Source organism: Equus caballus, chromosome 12, assembly GCF_041296265.1.
Source record: "Equus caballus isolate H_3958 breed thoroughbred chromosome 12, TB-T2T, whole genome shotgun sequence".
In the NCBI taxonomy this organism is placed as follows: domain Eukaryota; kingdom Metazoa; phylum Chordata; class Mammalia; order Perissodactyla; family Equidae; genus Equus; species Equus caballus.
In genome coordinates, this window is record NC_091695.1 from 42,860,046 (window position 1) to 42,874,966 (window position 14,921).

Sequence of the window (14,921 nt, forward strand, 5' to 3'; positions counted from 1 at the left end):
CCCACTGCGGGCAGCTCCGCCATCCGCTTCCTGGGCCTAGGAGCCTTCGCAGCCGCCAGGTCCTCGCGCTCGCCCCGACCCCGTCCCCAGCGCCCGGGCTCCCTCCGCGGGCGCTCCCCAGCAGGTTCGCCCGGGTCCCGACACGGCCACCACGCTCGGGTGCCGCCCCTCGCGCGGAAGTGCGGCTGGGCCTGGTCCCTGAGTGGCCCTCCCAGTTTCAGCCCCGCCCCGTGGCCTAGGGGCTGGAGCGCGAGCTCGACTCTAGACGCGTTCAGGTTCCCCAACGTTCCACCGCCCGCTGGCATCTTCCCTCGTAGGCACGGTCCATCCGAGTCTGCACCCAGGGCCTCCTGTGTTCCCAGGGGACTCGGCAGCTTCCGAATCACGTCCCACTGATAACCCGTTTGCCCCTGCCCTCACCCTCCAGCAACAGTGCGAAGCCCGGAACAGAGACCCCGTTGCCCTCAGCACACGACTTTCTCTGCAGCGCGTTACCTGGCCTCACCGTCGCAGAATAACATCTGCGCATGCGCACTTGAGAAAGCTGGGCCCAGCCCGCCGCGGCCTGTCGCCGACCCTGCTTTACTGCGCGTGCGTCAGGCCAAGCCGGAAGTACTTCCAGCTCGAGCCTTCTGCTGTTACGTGACTTTTGTTTAGGCCTCCTGGAGCTAACACATTTAAGATTTCTTCGGTCCTCCCAGAAGCAGAAGAGAGTATCAAACCATAGACCTTTACCTGGCATCTAACAGATGCAAATCTTCCCTTGACCACCAAGAGATGCACGCGTGGCCCAGCGTTCTTGATCTTTTACAGCCTGGCCCCATGGAACTTTCCCAACATCGTGTCTCTGAGCCCGCTCACTTCCAAACGCTGGCCAGCCCCTCTGCGAGACCCACCCTCCTCTGTTAACCTAAGACCCGAGGCGAACGTAGCCTCCGTGAAGCCCTTCCGGAAAATGCTCCATCCCCACAGCCCTGGGCCCTCTCACTCCGCAGGTCCCCACCCACCATACCAGCCTGCTTTCATCCATGGGATCGTAACCAGGGGCTTCCAAGGGCATTCTCGACTGCAAACTCCCAGATGACAGTATAAATATTCATCCAACTCTGTATCAACAATGTCCAGCCTGACATGACTAGCAAAGAGTGTGCAGAATGCTGAAAGAAGGCACATCTCTGGCCAGCTTGGCAATGAATTTATTAGTTGACAGTAGAAAGAGCAAGAGTCCAGCTGCTTTGAATCTTCTGTAAAAACTGAGCCTCTTGACTGGAGAGCTGCCAGCCTGCCCTCCCCCCACTCTCCAAACTCTACTATTAAGGCACTTGAGAAAAGGGGGAACCGAGAAGTCACAGACCAAACCTCCCCAGAGTCTGGAGAGGGCCAGTGCTGTCCCACCAGTTCCTTTCAGCCAGATGAGCAAGGAAAGAACTGGCAGAGACCTCTGCAGGGCAGGCAGGCTGGCCCCTCAAACGCTGGTGTTAGGCACAAGGACAATACCAGCACCACAGGGGCTGGTAACGGGGCATTATTTTGGCTCAAGGTGTAAATCCATGATTTGAGAACACTTGGTAATAAGGCTTTGCAGCCTCAAAGGCCATAGCTCCAGCCTGTGCTTCTCTCTAGGAGAGTATTAGAAGCTGGAGGGTGGGGACAGGAGCCCCCAGAGTTCCCTCTAGAGACAAGGGAGCTAAACATCAGGATGAGGGAAGTGTGTGAGTCCTCTGAGGTTCCCCCTTTCTAGAGAAGTTAATGCTTCTGCTAAAGCACCTCCAAAAGGATATAGATACTGCCAATAAAAGAATAAAATGCAGCCCCCCTCCCCAGGAAAATGTCACCCAAAGAAGTTGGGGGCAGTTGGAGCACACACCCTCAGAATCCATAAGCCTGCTTTGGAGGGCTTCAATCCCCTGTGACCCAGTGCTCCGGGCAGGGCAGGTGTCACCTCCCTAGGAGCTGATCTGACTCAGAAGGGCTGAGAAGTCCATGTCCGAAATGGAGGAGAAGTCTTCATCCCCTGAGAGGAGACCGTTGGGGAGCCCAGAGGCCCCCAGGGGAGCGGGAGCTGGGTCAGGGGGCCGCTGGGACCCTGACATCAGGCGAGTTATAGCCTCAGGGTACTCCATCAGCATGGGCTCAGCTGTGTGGGGGGCCATAGAGACACCCTGGTTCAGCAGCTGCTGAAACTCAGAGTTGTCGACAGATGCCAGGTCCGTGAACACGGCCGGGTCAGTGTTATTGCCGAGCAGGGCCCCCAGGTCTTCATCAGCATCAAACTGCAGCTGCAGCAGGGCCTCCGTCAGTGTCCCTTCCCCAGCTTGGGTGGTCCTGGGGGCAGGCGGGGCCACGGCCTGAGCAAGGCCTGCGGCTAGGACAGGGACGGGAGCTGGGGCCTGGGCCAGAGCTGATGCCATGGCTGGGGCAGGGGCTGGGGCCTGCGCCAGGACTGGGGCAGGGGCTGGTGCCAAGGCCGAGGTCTGGCTTGGGATCGTCCCAGAAGGAAAGACCATGGGGGAAAATTCCTCAAAGTTGATGGTGCTGAGGGATGGCGTAAAGGGATAGGGCTGGGGAGCTGGAGGAGAGACAGAGAGGCAGGGGTCAGAGAAAGCCTCAGAGACCCACCCTGTCCTCTGTACCCCAGCCCCTGTCAACAGTGCTATGGAGTCACTGCCAGCACCCGAGCTCCCTCCTCTTAGCACCCAATCTGACCTGGCCTGTAGGGTCTACTTCTCGCCTCACCTCCTCTGTGGAGCCCTCCTTATCTACTCCAGCCCACAAAGCTCTCCCAGTCTTTCAGAGGAAGCTATCAGCTAGTAAAACCTCTCCTTACAGCCAAAAAACCAAACCTCCAGAGGGCCTGGGCCCAAGGCGCAACCAGTGAGTAGTGGCCTGAAGCAGGGCACTCGTCACACTTTTGTGACTTTGTCACTCTTTTTTGAGGCCCACCCCAGCACATACATTCTGTTACTTTGGAGCTGATTCTTTTATTTCCCTAATTCAACTGAGGGCAGAGACTGTGCGTTTTTTAACTTCTATATCCCAAGGTATCCAATATGGGGTTTAATGGGCACAGCAGTTGTCAGATTTCAGCATGCGTTAGTGTCCCCAGGAAGTTGCTGGTTCCTGGGCCACATTTCCGAAGCCTCTGATTCCGCTGGTCTGTAATGGGGCCCAGGAATCAGAATCTTCACCACCCACCTCAAGGTGGCCCTGACATGGGGAACTAGGCCTCACACCCTGCGAAACACCCCAACAGAGAGCAGGCTTCAGACACCTGCTGGCCAGGCTGCCTGCTCGTCTCCCCCAAGAAGGTGTCTAAACCACGGGCTGAAGAGATCTGCGCCTGCAGTGCCGGAACAACAGAAAACCTTACCTGGCTTGGGGACGGAGGCTGAGCTGCGGGCAGGCACAGCAATGCGCCGGGGCGGGGGCCGGGGGTCGGTGGGTCCTGCAGGGCAAGGCTGGGTCAGTTCCCGGTCCCCAGGGTCTCCCTTCCCCTGCCTACTGCCTTCTCAATCTCCCCACTGCCCCTCTCACCATTGAAAGGACTCTTTTTCATGATGCTCTTGAAGGTCTCATATGTCCTTTTGCGTTTCTCCTCAATTCGGTGACGATCATCTGGAAAAATAATGAGGAGAAGTGGGTCTCACTCTCCTCAGCTGGACCCCCAAAGGTCTCAAAAGACCCTCAGGAGGAAGGTGATGAGCCAAGCTTTCCTGAGACCCTTTCTCCAAAGCTTTCCAGCCAATGAGAAGGGCTGCGTGACACTGTGCCTCTCAACAATTCTGAGTCCCACAGCTTTCTGAGAAGGCCTCTATTGGCTGAATGTGCCCCTCTGAAGGCCACATGGGTGCCTCCACGTAAAGGGGCCATGCTATCTGGGGGACAGGAGCCCTCCTGGGGCCCTAGTCTCCAGCCTCTTCGCTTCCCTGCGTTGCTCACGTCCTAGCTCCTCTCCAGCCTTGACCCAGGCCTGGCGATGATCTCCTGGCACTCTGGGGCAGCTGAGGCACGACACACTTGCTTACGACTTCAACAGACACTCTTATTCTTGTTTCCGATGGTTCGATAGTTCAGTCTAGAGCTTTCAAAACTGTCTTTCTAACTACCGCAGCACCCAGCTAACTCAAGTACTCACCACCACCCAAAGCCAGCCTCATCACCTCTCCCCAAAAACTTGGTTCTTTCTCCTCCCGTGTTTCCTCACCATCCGTCTGCCCGGTCACCAAAGCTAGAAACCTTGGAATCATCCTCAGCATCTTCCTTTCTCTCCCTCCCCACCATTCACTAACTCGACACCTATTTACCAAGGATCCACTACACGCCAGGCTCCACTCTAGCCACTGTGAATACCGCTCTGAGGAAGCAGACAAGGTTTCTGCTCCCCAAAGGTGACATCCTAGTGTCCGAGGAGCAAGGACACAACCATGTACAAGTGACAGGAACTTTGAGGAAGAGACACAGGGTGATGTAACAGCACCGGAAGTGAGGTCAGGGAGGCTAGTTTAGAGGTGGTCAGGGAAGCACTGGTGTGAGCATGTCACAGAAGATCTGACGGCCAAGCCTTCCAAGCAGAGGCAACAGCTAGAACCCAGGTCCAGAGGCGGCACTGAGCCTGGTGTGTGTTGGACACAAAAGGGCTCGTGGGGCTGAAGGATGCCCAAGGAGGACGGCGGGAGATCAAATCGTCTCGTTTTGTCATTCCCTCTACAACGTTCACCCTGTGTCTTCTCTTCCTGGACCATGACATCTTCCAAAATGGACCCCCCATCCGCCTCGAGTGTCCCCTCTCTGATCCTCTACCCACTGCCGCCAGAACGAGCCTCCCGATCTGCTGTTATTTCTCTGCTTATAAACCTTCGGTGGCTCCCCAGTGCCTTCAGGATGAAACCCTGGATGAATGCCTTGAGCGTAACATTTAAGGCCCTCCTGCCTGGGCCTGCTCGCTGCCCAACGTCAGCTCCCACCACAAAGCTGCCCTCAAACGTGCCATGCACCCTCCAACACCCTTGCCCTTCCAGGTGCTGCTCCACCCGCCTGCAGAATGCGCTTATCTTTCTCCAACTTAAATGCCACCTCCTCCACGCAGCCGTCCGCAGCATCCCGGCACTCTGACACACCTCCCTCTTTCACATGTCATTCTGTGACTTAAGGATCTGTTTTGCATGTGTCTTCCTCATGTGACTGAACTTCCGAAGGGTAGGGAACACGTCTTACTCATCTTTGTACTCACAATACCTGGCACTGGCCCTGGCACCAAGTGGGAATTCAATCATTATTTGTGGAAGGAACTGACGGCTGTTTTGCGGTTGCTTTCTGAGCCCTAAGAGACTGCTCCCAGGGAGAAAACACTCTTAGGCGAGATGCTGGGCTTCGGAAAAAGGATCATTCTGGCTGTTCCTACTGCGGTCAGATGCCTGAAAGCCATGACCAAACTATGTTTGTGTGGCAGTGACAAGAGACACACAGCGTGGCCAGGGGACCCTGGAGCCAGATGGCTCACTAGCTATGTGACCTGAGGCAAGTCAGATGCTATCTCCTACCTCAAAAGGTTCGTGAGAGAATAAAATCACCTAATTCACTGACATACTTGGATAGGGCCAAGCGTGTAATAAGAAAGAACCCAATAAGCCTGGGGTATCATTATTACTAAATTCAGCAAGAAAGAGAATCTCATTGCTGTGTAACTCCCTGCCTGACTCCAGCTTTGGACGCCCAACTGCAGCCCCAGACATCCGGCCCTGGCCTCGCTCTGACTGGCTGGAGCCCAGGGCCCTGCTGCCACCTTCCCCAGCTGTGCACCTGTGTCTGGCAAATACTGGAACTCCATGGGCTCGCTGAGCTCCCGATCCGAAGGCCGCCGCAGCTGCATGGAGACACGCACGGGGGCCTGCAGGCTGGGGTCCGCGTAGGGAGGTGTCCGGAACACAATGGCCACTTGTCGGTGAACATCGGCTTGTGAAAAGGAGCCTCGGGCCTCCCAGCCTGGTCCCGTGAAATACACCTCGATGTCCTCTGCAGGAGATGGGGTGGCAGTGTGGGTCAGTGTGCCCAACCCACCCACAGCCTAGCACATTCCCCAATTGCCGATACTTGTCCATGAGGCATTGGGGGCAGTGTTTAAAGCCAGTTCCCTGACACTCGCCATCACTGCTCAGCCCTGCCCCTCACTCCTGCTCCAGAGGCCAGCCCTGCTTCCCAGTGAGTACCTTTCTGCACCTTGTCACAAAGCAGGAAGATCTCATCGCCCCCGAGGCAGCTCCCGGAGTTCCGGTTCACTCGGCAGATCTTGAGCTCAGCAGTGTTGGGGGCGCCTGAGGGTGTGGGGATACAAGGGAAGCCCTGAACTGCCAGAGGTCTCCGAGGCTGGCCTGCAGGAGACGCGAGGCCCCTGCCCCGCCCAGAGTCAGGGGCATCCAGAGCTTGCTGACTGCACCTTGCAGTGAAGGCTCGCCCATGCTCCTTAGCTCCTCTCCCCAACCAATTCACCAACTATTGACCTGCTGGCACCGGCTGTGCGCCCAGCACTGCTCACAGCACGGAGAACACGACAACGCACAAAACCCACACCGCTCTGCGCCCACGGAGCTCACAGTCTAGTGGGACCCAATGTGGTCACACCTCCTCCTTGTCCACTTGACCAAGCAATCTTCAAGGCCCAGTTCATACCCACCTTGGCCAGGAACCCTTCCCTCCTGAGCCCCCGTTCATCCTGGTTTCCCGTCCTTGGGGCTCCAGGGCCCTTTCGTTTTCATTCATCCCGCTGGTTACTTAAGTAGAGACTGCACGTTGATCAATGTCTGCCCAATCCATCTGTGAACTTCCTGTGAGCTTTCACCACTGAATTACTCCTCTCGAATATTATCTTGTGCCTGGGAGCTCATTTCCTGGAGTCCTTAGCATAGTTCTGGCCACACGATCCTCTCAGCACATACTGGAAATGCCTGTCTCCCCTCTGCCTCCCTGTCAGCCCGGAAGCTACGCCTCGAGGGCAGCTCTGGCTCTCCTCCGCCTTGTCTCCCAGCCAGCAGAGCTGGCACAGGAGAGAAGACAAATATGCCTGCTTACCGAAGGCAGCCAGAGCTCCTCTCGCAGGCCACACCCGTCCCACCCTTCCTCCTCCCAGGCCCGTCCCTCTCCCCTTCCTGCACTCCCTGGCCACTCACGGTTGTCAAAGATGGGATGAGAAAGGACAGGCGACAGGCGGAGGGGCCTGCCTGCCGGGTCCCGCACTGTCACCTGGAAGCATAGCCGCACCGCATTCAGGTCGTAGTCCCCACGCTGCTCTTCTATGGGAACTGCCAGAAGAAGAGCGGGTCAGGAGAGCTGGGGCCGGGGGTGGGAGGGACAGGGAACACCGGGCAGGGAGCTCTGGGCTGAGAGAGCCATTTGAAGGCTTGTGAAACAGTAGGAGTCCTAGAGGAGGAGGAAGAGAAGGTTCTAGACCCATCACTGACTCCATCTGTGACCCTGCATGTCATGTTCCCTCTCTGGGTCTCAGTTTCCCCAATCGTAAAATGGGAGTGTGTACTGAACGGGCATCAAGATTTCATCCATACTGTGAGTCTTGACCAATGGGGGAGAGAGGAAGGGAAGGTGGCCTCAGAAGGGCGACAGAGGGTAGGGGTGCTCTAGGCAGGCCCAGGCTTTCACCCCCTCACCCCTCACCTTGGAAGGGGTTGTTGTTGGTCTGGATGCGCTGACTGATGGCCTGCTCCAGGTCTCGCTTCTTTACACACTGGATCCCCAGGTTCTGGAAGCTGAGGTCCCCCCCGGCGTCAGTCGCCACTGTCTCCAGCAGAGTCTGGGCCCTACTGCCTCGCCCAGTCTACCCCTTCCTCCCCACCCACTCACCAGATGCTCAGCCCTCCAACGGCTTCCCAGTGTGCCGCAGTGAAACTCACTCCTCATTCTGGCTCACAAGCCCCTGTGCCCTGCCACCCACTCTAAACATAGTGCCTGCCGGCTCCCTGCCCTCAGCTGCAGGGGCTTCTTTTCCGTTCGCCAAACACAATGAACTGACTCCGACTTCAAGGCCTCTGCACTTGTTCATTCTGCCTGGAATGTTCTTTCTGTGCTTCTCTGCTTTCTCACCACTCAGGTCTTTTTTTTTTCCCCCAAGGAAGATTAGCCCTGAGCTAACTGCCGCCAATCCTCCTCTTTTTGCTGAGGAAGGCTGGCCCTGAGCTAACATCCGTGCCCGTCTTCCTCTACTTTATATGTGGGACGCCTGCCACAGCATGGCTTGCCAAACGGATACGAATCGGCGAACCCAGGGCCGCCAAAGCAGAATGTGCTCTCTTAACCGCTGTGCCACCGGGCCGGCCCCTCACCTCTCAGATCTTGCCTGAGAGAGGCCCTCTGACCTCCAGATCCAGAGTAAAACAAGACCAACTCCCCTGCTATTCTTCCAACCTACCACTCTTCTATTTTCAGCATTAAAATTATTACTCTTATGGTATCTCGTTTATTTATTTGTCTATTTATTTATGGCCTGTCTCTGTCAACTGGTATGTAAGCTCCAGGGGAGACTGCTGGTTCACTGGTTTTCTTTCTCACTACAAGAGATGTGATACTGAGGGACTGGCCCTGCCAGACACAGGATTTAGGGGTTCAGAGATGACTAGGGACCCATCCGTATCCCGTGGAGCTCACACCTGCTTGAGGGAGTGGACACACAAACAGGTAATTTCAAGACAAAGGGGGGCCGGCTGGTGGCGCAGCGGTTAAGTGCGCACGTTCCGCTTCTCTGCGGCCCGGGGTTCGCCGGCCCGGATCCCGGGTGCGGACATGGCACCAGTTGGCACGCCATGCTGTGGTAGGCGTCCCACATATAAAGTAGAGGAAGATGGGCACGATGTTAGCTCAGAGCCAGTCTTCCTCAGCAAAAAGAGGAGGACTGGCAGTAGTTAGCTCAGGGCTAATCTTCCTCAAAAAAAAAAAAGAAAAAAAAAAGACAACGGGAATCTGCTTGCAGAGCTGGGGAGGAATTCCACCCTCTGACCAGAAAGGAACAACACTGTAACAGCTACACGACTGCCCCGCCTGGTGCTCCCCCCACCCCCTCCCCGCTCCGCCTGTCTGTGGGCAGCTCACCTGTGGATGCAGCGGTCAGGGCAGAGCTCAGCCTCATAGAAGCCGTCCCGGCAGTCTTTCCCCACAAGCTCGTGGGGGTGAGGCCGGTGAGGAGGGTCCTTGGTGACCAGGGAGATGCGAACTGTCCCTGGCCCCGTGTAGCCATTGATCTGTCCAAAGTACAGAGAGCATCCTAGAGACTCCGGAATTCCAGACCCAACTTCCAGACACAGATTGCACGGGGGCCTGGAAGCAAGCCCACTGGCAGTCCACAGTCCCACCCTGGCTGACTCTGTGCCTCCCCCGCCGCCCGCGGAGCCAGGGCTGACCTTGATGGTGGGGTGGGTCTTGGTGGTATCCGTGCTCCTCTCGCCCGGGATGCTGCCCGCTGAGCGCCCCTCGCACTTGTAGCGGAAGCGCATGCCCCGCTGCTTGGGCTGCTCAATGATCTCCACATAGGGGCCAGAAGCCTGGGCTGGCTCTGTGGGGGAGACACCGGCCAGCCCCCATCAGGCGGCCGACCCCATGGCCCCTAACCCTGGGGAGCTCCTCCCGAAGCAGAGAAAGGATGGTCCACTTACCCGAAGGGAAGATGAGGGGGAACAGGTCTGAAAGGGGAGGGAGACAAGGGTCAGCACAAGCCCACTTCCCATCCTCACGGAGAGGAGAGAGAGCCAGGCTCCCTCCGAGGGAAACTGAGTCAGGGCCTGCTACCTGGAGCCTGCAGTGAAACTCAGGGGCGGGGGTAAAGGAACCAGAAACATCTGTTTCCAGAGGGAAAACTGGGAATAGCGTCCTCCCTTTACTGGGGGAAACTGAGTCAGGGCCTTTTGTACTTTCATAAGGAAAACTAAGGAAGGGCACTCCCCACCCTCCATCCCGAGAGGAAACTGAGTCAGACACATTCTCCCCCTAAAAAGGAAACTAAGTCAGAATCGCCTCCACGGGCCTCGTGGGGAAACTGAGTCAAAGTTCACCCCACATCCCCACCCCAGGAAGATACTGAGTCAAGGCCCCCTCCACCCAGAGGGGAAACTGAGTCAGACCCCTAACGCCTGCCCCGCCCCACGCCACCATCCGGCCGGCCGCTCCCTGCGCAGCGCCCATCGGCGCAGGAAGGGGCGGAAGGCGGCGCGGGGCTCCCGCTGCGGGCCCGGCCGCCCCGGCGCCGCCACCCGCGGGGTAGGAGGGTGCCCTCACCTTCCATGGCCGGGGTCCCGGGGGCGGGGCCGGGGTCGCAGCTGGGCCCGCGGCGCGCGCTACAGCAGAGCCATTCGCCAGAGGCGGAAATGCGCCGCGCGCGCCCGCCGCCGCGTCACTGCCGGGAATCCGACCGCGCCTGCGCGCTGCGCCGCCGCCGCTGCCGCCGCCCCGCGGGGGGCCGAGGCCAAGTGCGTGCCGCACGGAGGACGAAGAGGCCGCGCGCGCCGCGCCGCCGGGGGCCGGCGACAAGTGTGCGCCGCGCGGGAGACGAAGAGGCTGCCCGCCCGGAGGCTGCTCCCGGGGCTGGCGGGGCGGCTCGGCTGCTCCCGGCGCTGAGCCTCGTCTGGAGGGCGGGCCCAACGATTACTCACAATGTTTTTAGGGGATTTCGGGGCCCCCTCCCGCGGATCGGAGGAGTTTGGTGATGTCACCCCTGGCCGGGTCTGGAGTAGAGCCAGGGCTGCTGGGCTGTGGCCGCCCGCCCTGCGCAGGGAAAGGCCCGGGCCTGCTCCGCCCGCAAAGGCCGGTGGCTGACCTCCGCACGGTTTCTTAATCGCTGAAGGTGCTCTTGGTGGCTGTCGCCGCAGAAGCACTTTTTAATTTCCCGTTCCCCCCAATCGAGATGCAGCGGGGAAAAGGGAAGCGCCAGGACCTCTCCACCTGGCTGTGCTTGGATCGGGGGCTTCGCGGAGCCTGCTGCACACAAGGGGCGAGCGAGGCCCCGTGCCGCGTCCGCTCCCGCCGGCGAGTGGGGCCGCGGGCTCGTCCGTTTAAGATGCATCCACCCTGCTGGCCATCGGGGGCAGTGGGTGGGCAGGAGGCGCCCAGGAGTAAATGTCCGAGGCCTCGTCTGCGCAGCCTGACGCCTGTGACCCAGAAGGTCCGAGACCCGAGGAGCCGCTTGAACCCTGTGGGTCACGCCCCCCACCCGCCTCCCCAGGTCCTCCTGCTAGGGTCCAATCGTTGGCCAAAGCATTTCCACTAAGTAACTGTCAGGCGACCCCTCGGCGGGAGTATCGTGCCTAAGGCCAAGCCCAAGTCGCATTAGTGCAGAGCGAGGGAGGGGTCCGGAGCACCCCCCCCCCCCCCCCCGACCCCAGGCTGTTTCCTCATCCGAGAATAAGGATGCTCCAAGGCAGGCGGCGGAGTCGTCCCCAGATGGAGACTTTTTTATCTTCTCTAAATTCGTTCTAAATTAGGGAATCATGTGGGAATTGGAAAAGATTGGAAATTCTGACTTGCTTTCCCAGGCTCTGAAAAAACAGGAAGAGAAAAGTGAAAATAGTTACCACCCCTCCCACTCATTTCAGTTTCTCACGTGGCTCGGCCCATTAGAAAAGTAAGCTAACTTTTTTGAGGAGGCCTACTTCGGGTCAACAGGATGGATTAATTATAATCTGGTTAGGGACACACAATCGTCGTTGATCCTTGCATGATCCTCTTTTTAAAAATTCATATGTATTTATAAGTTTTAAATTAATATATTGAGTTCCGGTGTACCCACTGCAAAACTCCAGGGGCTGGATAGAACCCCAGCAAGACTCATATCTACCCTCCTGCCTCTAATCTGTTCATCCCTTCCTTATCCCGTGTGCAGGGCACCCACATCCAGAATTCTGCGTTTGTTACTCCCTTGACTTTTAAAGAAAAAAAATTTACTCACATATATGTGCCTACACAATATGTTGTTTGGTTTTGCTTAGTTTTGAACTTTTATGAAGAGCGTATCATATTTTTTTGTACTTTATTTCCTTTTTTCATTCAACCTATTACCAAGGGCCATCCATTTCACAGTTGATTCACTTTTTGCTGCTGTATACTATCCCGCTGTGTAAAGATGCCGCACACCATTTATTTATTTATTCATGCTGAGGATGACCATTGGGGTTTCCAGGTTTTCGCTATTTTAAATAGTGTGGTTAAGAACATTCCTGTGAATGTCTCCTGCTGGACATGTATCCAGGAGTTTTCTTAGGTATATACCTAAAAGTGACTTATTCAGGCAAAGAATTTCCCTTCATCTGTTTTCAAAATAATTCTTTCCTTCTCTAGCATCCTCCAAAGTTGATCAATAAGCATTTAAAAAAATTGTCAGTGAATGCATAGATTTAAACATATTTGATATGCTTTAATCTATTGCAACTATTATTCTTATTGAAGTTCAGACTGTTCCATCTTCGGCTGTGGGAACCTTTTCAAGTTGATTCTTTAGTCCTTTTTTTTAAAAAAGATTTTATTTTTCCTTTTTCTTCCCAAAGCCCCCCGGTACGTAGTTGCATATTTCTGGTTGTGGGTCCTTCTAGTTGTGACACGTGGGACGCTGCCTCAGCATGGCTCGATGAGCAGTACCGTGTCCCCACCCAGGATCCGAACTGGCGAAACCCTGGACCACCGAAGCAGAGCGTGCGAACTTAGCCACTCGGCCACGGGGCCAGCAGCTCTTTAGTCCTTTTCACACAGTTCCAGTAGCGTCTGAGATCTGGAATCAGACGGCTTTCTAAGGAGTCCTGCTTCTTCTCTTAACGGGAAATGACCGCAGTCTGAGTGCTAGCGATACTTATTGCTACTGGATCAGTCATTGTAGTCCTTTTCAGCGAACAGTCAGGCTGTATATACATATACATATATATAGATAGATAGATAGATATTTTTTTTTTTGGTAAGGAAGATTGGCCCTGAGCTAACATCTGGGCCTATCTTCCTCTATTTTTCGTATGTGGGATACTGCCAGAGCGTGGCTGGTTGAGTGGTGTGTACATTCGCACCGGGATGGGAACCCGTGAGCCCTGGGCCGCAGAAGCAGAGCACCCGAACTTAACCACTACACCACCGGCTTGCCCCTGTATATATTTTTATATGACTTGCATCAGGAGTTCATACTGATATCTCCTTTTCAAATTTAGGATTACAGTGTTTCAATTCAATTATCTTACATATTTCTCTCATGTCAAAAAAATCTCGATTCTCTTTTTATAAAAATAAAAAATCTATCCTTAAGTTCATATGGAATATCAGGAAAACCTTATTCGCCAAAACAACCTGGAAAAAGAAGAACAAAGTTGGAAGAGCAACACTTCCTGATTTCAAAACCTATAAAGCTATAGTAATCAAAACGATGTGGTGCCGGCATAAAGAGAGATGGGTAGACCAACAAAAGAGAATAGAATAGAGAGCCTGGAGAAATAAACTCTCACATATAATGGTTGGATCTTTTTTTTTTGGTGAGGAAGATTGGCCCTGAGCTAACATCTATTGACAATCTTCCTCTTTGCTTGGGGAAGATTGTCACTGAGCTGACATCTGTGCTGATATTCCTCTATTTTATGTGGGATGCCACCATAGGGTGGCTTGACAAGCGGTGGTAGGTCCGCACCTGGAATCTGGGCCTGCGAACCCCAGGCCCCAACTTAACCACTGCACCACCGGGCGGCCCCTATAACAGTCGAATGACTTTTGAAGAGTACCAAGACCATTCAATGAGCAAAAGACAGTCTTTCAACAAATTGTGTTGGGAAACCTGGACATCCACATGCAAAAGAATGAAGTTGGACACTTACCTAACACCATATACACCGTATACAAATTAATCCAAATTGGATTGAAGACCTAAATTAAAGAGCTGAAACTATAAAACTCTTTGAAGAAACATAGGGGGAAGGCTTCATGGCATTGAATTTGGCAATAATTTCTTGGCTATGTCACAAAAGCCCAGGCAACGAAAGAAAAATAGACAAATTGGACTTCATCAAAATTAACTTTTTTGCACCAAAGAACACCCTCAACAGAGTAAAAATGCAACCTACAGAATGGGAAGAAATGTTCGCAAATCATGTCTGATAAGGACTAATATCCAGAATATATAAATAATTCCTACAATTCAACAACAAAAAACCCGAACAGCCCAATTCAAAAATGGGCAATGGACTTGAGTAGACATTTCTCCAAAGAAGATATCAAATAGCCAGTAAGCACATGAAAAAACGCTCGACATAACAGCTACCAAGGAAATGCAAATAAAAAGTACAATGAGGGCCGGCCCCGTGGCCGAGTGGTCAAGTTCGCGTGCTCCACTTTGGTGGCCCAGGGTTTCACTGGTTCAGATCCTGGGTGTGGACATGGCACTGCTCATCAGGCCATGCTGAGGCGGCGTCCCACATGCCACAACTAGAAGGACCCACAACTAAAAATACACAACTATGTACCGGGGGGCTTTGGGGAGAAAAAGGAAAAAATAAAAAATAAAATAAAATAAAAATGTACAATGAGATACCACTTCACACCCATTAGGACGGCTATTGTCAGAAAAACAAAAGAAATGTTGGCAAGGATGTAGAGAAATTGGATCCCTGGTGCATCACTGGTGCAGCTGCTGTGGAAAACAGTATGGCGGTTCCTCAAAAAATTAAACACAGTTACCATATGATCCAGCAATTCCACTTCGGGGTATGCATATACACAAAACAAGTGAAAGAAGGAACTCAGATTTCGTACACCAATGTTCATAGCAGCGTTATTCACAATGGCCAAAATGTAGAAACAACTCAAATGTCCATGGTCGGATGAATCGGTAAACAAGACATGGTATATCCATACAATGGCATCATTCAGCCTTAAAAAGGAATGAAATTCTGGTACATGCGACAACA

General features: G+C 54.5%; 1 protein-coding gene across 1 annotated transcript; it reads right to left on the reverse strand.

The window, feature by feature from the left end:
• Positions 1 to 1,176: 1,176 nt before the first annotated feature.
• On the reverse strand, positions 1,177 to 11,185 carry RELA (RELA proto-oncogene, NF-kB subunit). The gene is made up of 11 exons (XM_023654462.2): positions 10,273 to 11,185; positions 9,654 to 9,680; positions 9,402 to 9,553; positions 9,094 to 9,242; positions 7,666 to 7,757; positions 7,164 to 7,295; positions 6,207 to 6,311; positions 5,800 to 6,012; positions 3,535 to 3,615; positions 3,371 to 3,445; positions 1,177 to 2,569 (listed from the first exon to the last, which is right to left on the reverse strand). The coding sequence occupies exons 1-11, from the start codon at positions 10,277 to 10,279 to the stop codon at positions 1,947 to 1,949; spliced, it is 1,656 nt and encodes a 551-aa protein (XP_023510230.1). The 5' UTR covers positions 10,280 to 11,185; the 3' UTR covers positions 1,177 to 1,946.
• Positions 11,186 to 14,921: the final 3,736 nt, after the last annotated feature.